Source organism: Rana temporaria, chromosome 7 (assembly GCF_905171775.1).
Source record: "Rana temporaria chromosome 7, aRanTem1.1, whole genome shotgun sequence".
NCBI classification, from domain to species: Eukaryota; Metazoa; Chordata; class Amphibia; order Anura; family Ranidae; genus Rana; species Rana temporaria.
Window position 1 is genome coordinate 20,194,421 of NC_053495.1, and position 9,753 is coordinate 20,204,173.

General features: G+C 45.8%; 1 protein-coding gene across 2 annotated transcripts in view; it reads right to left on the reverse strand.

Moving 5' to 3' along the window:
* The window catches only part of BRPF1 (bromodomain and PHD finger containing 1), a 61,322-nt gene extending 52,073 nt beyond the window's left edge, over positions 1 to 9,249 (reverse strand). For both annotated transcript variants that reach the window (XM_040359032.1, XM_040359033.1), the window contains exons 1-2: positions 8,964 to 9,249; positions 2,904 to 3,512 (exon numbers count right to left, since the gene is read on the reverse strand). In XM_040359032.1, coding sequence (XP_040214966.1) covers positions 2,904 to 3,502 — 599 coding nt within the window. In that variant the 5' untranslated portion in view covers positions 3,503 to 3,512; positions 8,964 to 9,249. The remainder of the gene's footprint in view (positions 1 to 2,903; positions 3,513 to 8,963) is intronic.
* Positions 9,250 to 9,753: the final 504 nt, after the last annotated feature.

The window sequence follows — 9,753 nt, forward strand, 5'->3', positions numbered from 1 at the left end:
TCCCACCCATCCCTCTCTGCCTCGGATCCCACCCATCCCTCTCTGCCTCGGATCCCACCCATTCCTCTCTGCCTCTGATCCCACCCATCCCTCTCTGCCTCTGATCCCACCCATCCCTCTCTGCCTCTGATCCCACCCATCCCTCTCTGCCTCTGAAGAAAAATTGTGTTGTTCTGACTGCTTGAATTTTTGGATAAAAAAGTATTTAACCATGCGCAGTAATCGTAAAAAAAAAAAACACAACAAGTTATGTTGCTCAAAATGCAGTGAATAAAAAAAGTCAACACCATGGATTTGTTGTCAGGCAGGGACGTGTGAATCTAAGACTGCCTAAACAGTTATAACTTATTTGCCAGCAGTAGGGATGAGCTCCGGCGTGTTCGCACAGTCCACGTGCAGAGCCCGCCAGGAAGTCTGCACGGCGCTGCGCTAATGACAAGCAGGGAGACATTGTCCCGATGTTCGGCTGCAGAGATCGGGAAATGTCTCCCTGCATGTGGTTAGCGCAGCGCCGTGCAGACTTCCTGGCGGGCTCTGCACGTGGACCGTGCGAACACGCGGGAGCTCATCCCTAGCCAGCAGTTACCCTATAAATCTAATTTAAAGCAGTATTAAATCCAAAAGCAGAGGTATATTATATTGCAGCCTACCAATTCTTAGATGTGATGGCTGCATTTGTTTTCTTTTTAGGCTTACTTCGATATTCATCTAGTGATCTGGCTAGTAAGTGTGTTATTTTTAAAAAGAACAAGCTCTCTTCCAGTTACAGGGATGAGACAAACCATATTCCACTGCCAGGGGTGCTTACAAAAGTTCAGCTTTTATTTATTTATGCAAAACCTTTATCCCAAAAAGGAAAAAAATTGTTTGCTGTAACCGATTATAAAGTGTGATCTGAAATGTGGCTACAATTTGTTAGCGTGTTTCAAATCTACTAGTACATTTAACACTTACTCCCACCCAGAATGGCAAAGTTGCTCTCTGCTGTGCCCCCTGTTCTCTTTCATCCAGAATGTAGGCACTCCAATACAGGAGGAGGTATGTTACCGGCCAAATCACCAGGTGAAAACAGAGGGCAAAAAAGCCTAAAAACAAAAGCCTGATGCAGACACCACATCTAATGTTTGTTAAGCTGCAATATATTACATAGGAATGCACGGATACCCTTTTTCTATTTTTCTTTAACAGCAAGTACAAGTACTAATACTTTCGGTCAAGTATTCACCGATACCAAGTACCGATACTTTGCGGTGTGATTTGCGCCCATACAAAATGAATGGGAGCAAAAATCACACTGCAAAGAATCACATGCAATTTGAATAGGAATGTGGTGCAATTCCTGTCCGAAACGCATGAGGTTTCCCCACCGCTCCTGTGTGAACACAGCGAAACGCATGAGGTTTCCCCACCGCTCCTGTGTGAACACAGCGAAACGCATGAGGTTTCCCCACCGCTCCTGTGTGAACACAGGCTTGTCATAATGATTTCATTCTGGGTTCACACAGGAGCAGTGCGGGAAACCGTCAGCCAATTCAAGCAGGAATCACACCACATTCCTGTTCAAATTGCATGGAATTTTTTGCAGTGCGATGCAAATCGCACTGCAAAGTATCAGTATCGGGAGCATTTTTACGAGTACTTGTGAAAATATTCGTTATCGGTGCATCCCTAGCATTACATTTTTGGTTTTGGTGTTAATAATCTTGATTCTCTTGAAACCAGGTGCAGGATGATGCATCTTCAGAAATATTACCATTCTTCTCCCAACCCCCTAATAATCATAACCTAAAATAAACCTTAAAGTGTACCTCTAGACCAGGCATGTCCAAAGTCCGGCCTGCGGGCCAATTGCGGCCCTTGTTCCGGTTTAATGTGGCCCCCCCTCCTGGCAATTTGTATATGTGTGTGTGTATATATATATATATATATATATATATATATATAATCTTTTGCGGCCCCCCGGGCCACTAAAGATATATACTGTATTCATCGGCGCTACCTCAGAGGGGACAGAATGAGCGCCATAAGATTACATACAGGAGAAACTCCTGTTTACTCTGTACTGTACTAGAAAGTCCAGTCTCCTGGGCTGCCATTGGATGAAATTCTGTCTATCATAGGAGGCGGGACTTTGTATTAAAGAGGCCGCCGAGCAAACAGGAGATTCTCCTGTATGTAATCTGTTGGCGCTCGTCCCACCACCCCCCTGTCCCCTCCGAGGCTGCAGATGGATCAGGCTGCACTGACGGCAATGGAGAGGCTGCATTCATGGCAATGGGGAGGCTGCATTCATGGGCACTGACCCTTATTTTGCTTCACAGTTCTTTTATTTAAAATATATATTTTTTTTCCTGAAACTTCCCTCTTAAAGTGAAGGTGCGTGTTATACACCAATAATAATAATAATAATAATGTTTACACTTATATAGCGCCAATTACAGCGTTGCCGCTGTGTCCAAGCGCTGATAATGGTTGTCATTATTACCCAACTCAATGGTACTCATTTTACCGACCTCGGAAGGATGAAAGGCTGAGTGGACCCTGCAACCCCTTGGGACACAGGCAATCACAGATTGCTGCAAAGGAGCATTAGCCCCCTGCGCTATCAAATACGGTATATCCCAATAACATGCCCAAACTCATCCTTAGCCCTGAGCGGCGCCAGGGGATTTGTTGGGGCCACAATAGCGAGAGAATTCTTGTTGAGTAGTGCTCTGACAAACACACTTGGACCAAATTTTTAATGGTTCAAAGAATGTCAGGCAAAATGGTCGGCCCTCACGCATGTTCACTTCATCAAATCTAGCCCTCTTTGAAAAAAGTTTGGACACCCCTGCTCTAGACAAATCCTTTTTTTGTTTCAAGTTCTAAGCCAGCTGGTTACTTGGATGTTTTGCACGTACCTGTAATAAGAGGATGGCCGAGCAGGAGCATCTGGTACTTCACTGTCCAGCTCCCGGTAAACCACTTCGGGGAGCTTTGGTGTGGTGCCCGCAGATGGCGTGTGATGATGATGGTGGTTTGAGTCCTTCCTCTTTTCCTTGTTCTTATGCTTTCCAGACTTAGGAGTTGCAGTAGGGGTTTCATTATTTTCCTTATTGCTCCCATTCTCAGGTGCTTCCTCAGGAACATCATCATCTTCAGAAACAACATCCAGATTGTCAAAGATGCTGATGCGATGGACCTTTCCGTGTAGCTCTACTTCAACCAGTCGCTGGGCCTGAGCGTAGGTCATCACCTCACGACTTGGCGACTGGGACAGTTCAGAGTTACTAGGTGACTGCTTATTAGCGGAGCGAGGCTGTCGTCCTTTCTTCTTCGACCTGCGGATGGGTGTCTGCTGCTGAAGCGGAGGGTTATCATGGTCATAGTGATAGAGGTGGTACTCAATCCCACTGTAGCTTTTATAGATTTTCCGACAGGTCACTACAGGACATTCATAAGGCGGTTTTGTGGCCCTCAAGTTGTGACAATATGTCTTCACATCAAAATCCACACCCATTCTGTTACATCTGCAACGAATAACATAGGACAACAGGGAGCATTAGAAGGTGAATACTGGATCACACAACTGAATTCAATAGAGCTGCTGCGCCATTTTTCTGGCGTTAATACCTCTTGTTAATGTTTTGCGCCAAATTCACAAGGCATCTGCAACACTTTTGGTTTGGAAAGCGACTTGTACACCAACTGTAGAGAGTTCTGCAAAGTGCCACTTCTGAAAACTGTTACTTTAAAGGGCCCTTTGTGCATCAATTACTTTACTTCTCACGCTGACCTTGCAGTACAATGGAGGGAAAAATGGATGTACATTTCCATCCGCTTTATGCGCGATTTAATGTGCGTTGACCTGTTTTAGCGCACTTGTTAAATGCAGGTCAACACACAGGCACAACTACAATACCTCACTGATGTGCGTTGCATTCAGGGTTCATTTCGTCTGTGAAAATATTTTAGTCAACAAAAACTCACACTATTTTGTTCAACTAAAGTACGACTAAAACAGCATTTTAGTCAAAAGACTAGGACCAAAACGAAATCAAGATTTGACGTCAAAATTAACATTGCTTATATACCACAATGGCTTTATCTGTGTCTGTAGTGCATGTTCAAACCTTAATACTATAAATAATAACATGTTATTCGATTTTTTAAGAGTTTGGAAATTATGGAGAAATGCTTAAATATATATATATAGATTTTTTTTTAGCTTTTAATTTTAAAAAGGTAAAGAGATTTGAGGTCTTTCTGACTTTGAACCTGTCATCATTTCTATTACAAGGGATGTTTACATTGCTTGTAATAGGAATAAAAGCACCAATTTTTTTTTTTTTTTTTTTTTTTTATAAAAAAGGGATTAAAAGGGACAGTGTAAAAATAAGATAAAGAAAAACATTAAACAAATACATTTAAAGTGGAGGTTCACCCAAAAACGTAATTTTTAACATTAGATTGAGGCTCATTTTGTCTAGGGGAATCGGGTGTTTTTTTTTTTAAATCTAAGCAGTACTTAACGTTTTAGAGATAAATCTTCTCCGCCGCTCCCGGGTATGGGTCTTCGGGACTGGGCTTTCCTATTTGATTGACAGGCTTCTGACGGTCGCATACATCGCGTCACGATTTTCCGAAAGTAGCCGAACGTCGGTGCGCAGGCTTCTTTCGGCTACTCATGACGCGATGGATGCGACCGTCGGAAGTCTGTCGGAGGAATGTCAATCAAATAGGAACGCCCAGTCCCGCAGCCCATACCCGGAAGCGCCGGAGAAGATCGCTCTCTAAAACGGTAAGTACGGCTTAGATTTAAAAAAAACAAACGCCCGATTCCCCTTCACAAAATGAGCCTCCATCTAATGTTAAAAATTGTTTTTCGGGTGATCTCCCGCTTTAACTCCTCCGTGCTCCCACACAGAAGTGAACGCATACGCAAGTCACGCACGCATATGTAAACGGTATTTCGCTCCACACGTGAGGTATCGCCTCGAACATTAGAGCGAGAGCAATAATTCTAATGCTAAATCTCCTCTGTAACGCTAGACAGGTAACCTGTAAAGGTGTTTAAAAGCGTTGTCTACGGAGATTTATTAGGTACCGTAGTTTGTCGCTATTCCACGAGCGCATGCAATTATTTTAAAGCGTGACATGTTAGGTATCTAGTTACTCAGCGTAACATCATCTTTCACATTATACAAAAAAAAGTTGGGGTAAATATTGTGTTCTTTTAAAATTCATTAAAGTGTATTTTTTCCCCCAACATTTTTTTGCAAAACCACTGCACAAATACCTAGTGACATAAAAAAAATTGCAATGATCGCCGATTTATTCTCTAGGGCAGTGGTCTCCAAACTGTGGCCGTTCTTCCCTCTCGTAAAAGGCACTATTCACCTCACTGACACCAATTATGGGGCATTTTCTTTCCCACTGACAGGACACTATTAATCTCCTTATTCCCACTAACACCTAGACATTATCTACTCTTGCTGGCCACAGCCTGCCCCCCCCCCCCCCTAAAATTTGAAGGACAGTAAACCGTCCCTTTGTCTAAAAAGTTTAGAGACCCCTGCTGCTCGAGGATCTTTGCAAAAAAAAAAATATTGATATATACAAGAGCTGCACGATTAATCATTAAAGAATCAAGATCACGATTCTACCCCTCTCCCGATCTTAAAAAAGCATTTCCTCTATTCAGTGCAGAGTTCTCTGCTCAAGTTGAAAGCTGTCAATAAAAAAAAAAAAAAAAAAAACAGGCAGCCTGCCAAATGTCTCACAACATCGCTAAAGAGAAACATTGTAACATTTAGTTCTTGTAGATCAAGAAGGAAGAACTGCGGTCTGTAAATGAGGAAAGTTTAACCACTTTAAGCCTAGGTTCACACTGCTGCGAATTCAAAATCGCGGTAAAATGCGCGATTTTACCGCGATTTCGCGGCCGCGATTTTGGCCGCAATTTAATGTAAATCGCGGCCCGAAATCGCAAAAAGTAGTACAGGAACTACTTTTTGAAATCGCAGATGCGGCGTCGCACTGATTAGGACAGTGCAATTGCCGACAATTGCCACCGATTTGAGATGCGATTTGACATGTCAAATCGCATCTCCAATCGTTCCAAATCGTACCCAGTGTGTAAATCAGGGCACAGAGTAAACCTTTGTTGACATTTGTTGCTTACAAGTTAAAATCAGTATTTTTTGCTAGAAAATGACCCAAACACACATACATACATACATAATTTTAGCAGAGACCCTAGAGAATAAAATAGCAGTTGTTGCAATATTTTATGTCACACTGTATTTGCGCACCAGTCTTTCAAACGCAATTTTTTGGGGGGAAAAGACCCCTTTCAGACTGGGGCAGTGCCAGTGTAGTGTCACATTCTGCTGCTTATCGTAGAATGCTGCGGAAGTCAAGTGGCGGCCAACTGCGCATGCGCAATGCGTTCCAAACGCAAGTGCGATGCGTTCCAATAGATTTACGACAGTACACACCAGCAAACCCGGCATTCAGGGCGACGTGGAATTAGAGGAAAGTCTTTTTTTAACATCCTCCAATCCACGGGGATGTTAAGGAAAGAGCCTGGATGCCGACCGAGGTTTCACTGGTGTGTACTGTCGTGAATCTATTGGAACGCATCGCACTTGCGTTTGGAACGCATCGCACATGCTTAGTTGGCCGCCACGTGACTTCCACAGCATTCTACGATAGGCAGCAGAATGTGACAATACACCGGCATTAGGGGTAAAGTGCCGCTAGTTTTAGTTGTGCCTTACCCCTGTTATAGAGGTGCTTTTCAGCCGCTAGCAGGGAGTTTAATCCCCACTAGCAGCCAAGGAAAAAGTTCAAAGCGCCCATGTTGTGCCGCTGCCGAAGCGCTGTTCAGGTGCTTCAGCAGCGCTGCCCATTCATTTTCATGGGCAGGATGTTTTGGGAGCGCTGTATACACCGCTCCCGAACCGCCACAAAGATGCCAATTGCAGGATATTATAAATATATATATATATATTAATATTTCTAGCAAAATATACTAAATTTTTACTTTTAAACAAAAAGTTCCAGAAAAAGCCAGGTCTTCAAGTGGAAGTGATTAAAGGGTTGTAAACCATCATGTTGTTTCACGTTAATGCATCCTATGCATTAAGGTGAAAAAAAACACCTTGCAGTGTCCAGCACCCCCAAGCCCATTTTACTTACCTGAGCCCCGAATTTACATGGGCGCGATCCCGCTGTCATTCTTTCCACAGAGTCTCGGCTTTGACTGGATAGATTGATAGCAGCGCAGCCATTGGCTCCCCGCTGCTGTCAATCAAACCCAATGATGCGGGGGCCCGGGGCCGAGTCTTACACTCGCTATCTATGGACGCCGAGTGTATGACTCAGTAGCGGGCTGCAAAGTAACTCACTCGGGGAGCGCTTCTCCTAGTGGGTTTTCTAATACGGGGAGGAGCCGCCGAGGGACCCCAGAAGAGGAGGATCGGGGTCACTCTGTGCAAAACGAGCTGCACAGTGGAGGCAAGTATGAAATGTTTGTTTGTTTTTTTAAACAAAGCTTTAGTATCACTTTAAAGGGGTTCTAAAGGTACAATTTTTTTTCCCTAAATAGCTTCCTTTACCTTAGTGCAGTCCTCCTTCACTTACCTCATCCTTCCATTTTGCTTTTAAATGTCCTTATTTCTTCTGAGAAATCCTCACTTCCTGTTCTTCTGTCTGTAACTCCACACAGTAATGCAAGGCTTTCTCCCTGGTGTGGAGTGTCGTGCTCGCCCCCCTCTCTTGGACTACAGGAGAGTCAGGACGCTCTCTACGTTTCAGATAGAGAAAGGAGCTGTGTGTTAGTGGGTGTCCTGACTCTTCAGTAGTCCAAGGGAGGGGGCGAGCACGACACTCCACACCAGGGAGAAAGCCTCACATTACTGTGTGAAGTTACAGACAGAAGAACAGGAAGTGAGTATTTCTCAGAAGAAATAAGGACATTTAAAAGCAAAATGGAAGGATGAGGTAAGTGAAGGAGGACTGCACTAAGGTAAAGGAAGCTATTTAGGGAAAGAAAAAAAAAAATTGTACCTTTACAACCCCTTTAGGCTGCATTCACACTGTAACGCCGCGTACGTAGCGTATTTTGCCGCTATTCGTTTAATTTTTTTTTTTTTAACAAGACATTTACATCGATGTCTATGCCCGAAAGCCGCCTGAAAAAAGGGTCCGGGACTTGTTTTCAGGCGGCAGGCGTATAGGGCGTTTCGGCGTGAGATGTGAACCATCTCATAGACATCAACGCAAATTCGCCCCTCCAGCGGCACGAGCGTCGCGCTTCAGGCGTTTTGTCGCCTAGGTGTGAATGGAGCCTTAATTTGCAAGGATTTCCTCTCACTTCCTGTTTGGCTTTCAGACAGGAAATGAAGGGAAATCTATGCAATGAGACACAGGTGGCGCAAAAAAATAAATAAAAAGTCTGACAGGGGCCAGACCCTCCCATACTTTATCCAAATGAAAAAAAAAAAAGTTCCGCCCATAGTTCTACTTTAAATAGCGGATGTGCATGGATTATTTCTGGAGAATACAGATGTGGGTTTAGTAGCAGTGACCGGCAAGCAGTATACAGATCAGCAGTCCCCTCCGCTCCTGGCTCAGGTCAATGAAACAGAATGGAAACCACAGGCAGCCAGGCACCTGGCATTTCCATGGAAGCCAGGCACCTGGCATTCTCACACCTGCCATGGCAGCCAGGCACCTGGCATTCTCACACCTGCCATGGCAGCCCCCCCTATGTGCCGCATGACAGGTGTCCCCCCCATAACACAGAGTGCATTGTTTACATTCAGCAGACCCCCTCCCTATAGGAACCCCCCTTGCAGCCGCCTCTATAGATAGGGAAGAGGTCAGGTCTCCCCTCCCCGGGCTCTCCAGGCCTCCCTCCCCGGGCTCTCCAGGCCTCCCTCTCCGGACTCTCAGGCCTCCCCATGTGCACTCACCAGGCTGTGGAAGAGGCGGCGGTGGCGGCTCATGTCTGGCCGAGGGGGGAGAAATGGGAGGACTAGGCCTCAAAGCCTGCGCCGCCTCCTGCCAGCCGCGCCCGGGAAAAAGCTGCTCGGCTCCTGCGGCCTCCCTCTTCAGCCTTCCCCACGCCCGAGGCTCCTGCGCGACAGACAGGCAGCGGGGCGGGGGAGGAGGCCCGGGAAAACGGCTTTCCGAACCGCGGGGAACAATGGAGTCTCCTGAGGGGGAGCTGCGGCCCTGCCCGTGTAAAGTCAGCTGCCGCACATTCGCCACAGCCCCCCTCCCACCCCGCCGCGGAAAAAATACCGGAGCCTCGGCTTCTTCACCGGGCACTCACCCCCGAGCCCTTACCGACAGTCCCCCCTCAGACTTCGCTCTTTGAGATTTTTTTTTTCCGGCAGCCGGACAGCATGTGCCGAATCTGCAGCCGCCTACGGTCTGTGGGAAGATCCTGGCGGGCGACGGGGGTCCCTTAGGGGTTTCCAGGGCAACGACAATGGCTCTATAATAATGTGTGTGAATACGATTGTTTTGTTTTTATTCTATATATTTTTCCTAATAAATCATATTTTAAGCTGCACTGTGCTATTTATTGTTATGGCGGGGAATGGGGCCGGCGTGAGGAGGATGGCTAATGTCACAATCCCCCTTTTGGGGTCCCCAGTGCATGGAGATGGGGAGCAAGTTTGTAAACTTTCCCTCCTAATACACAACAGGATGCCCATGGGCACTGGAGGGGGGTCAGGGGCAGCGGGCTAGGCCCAA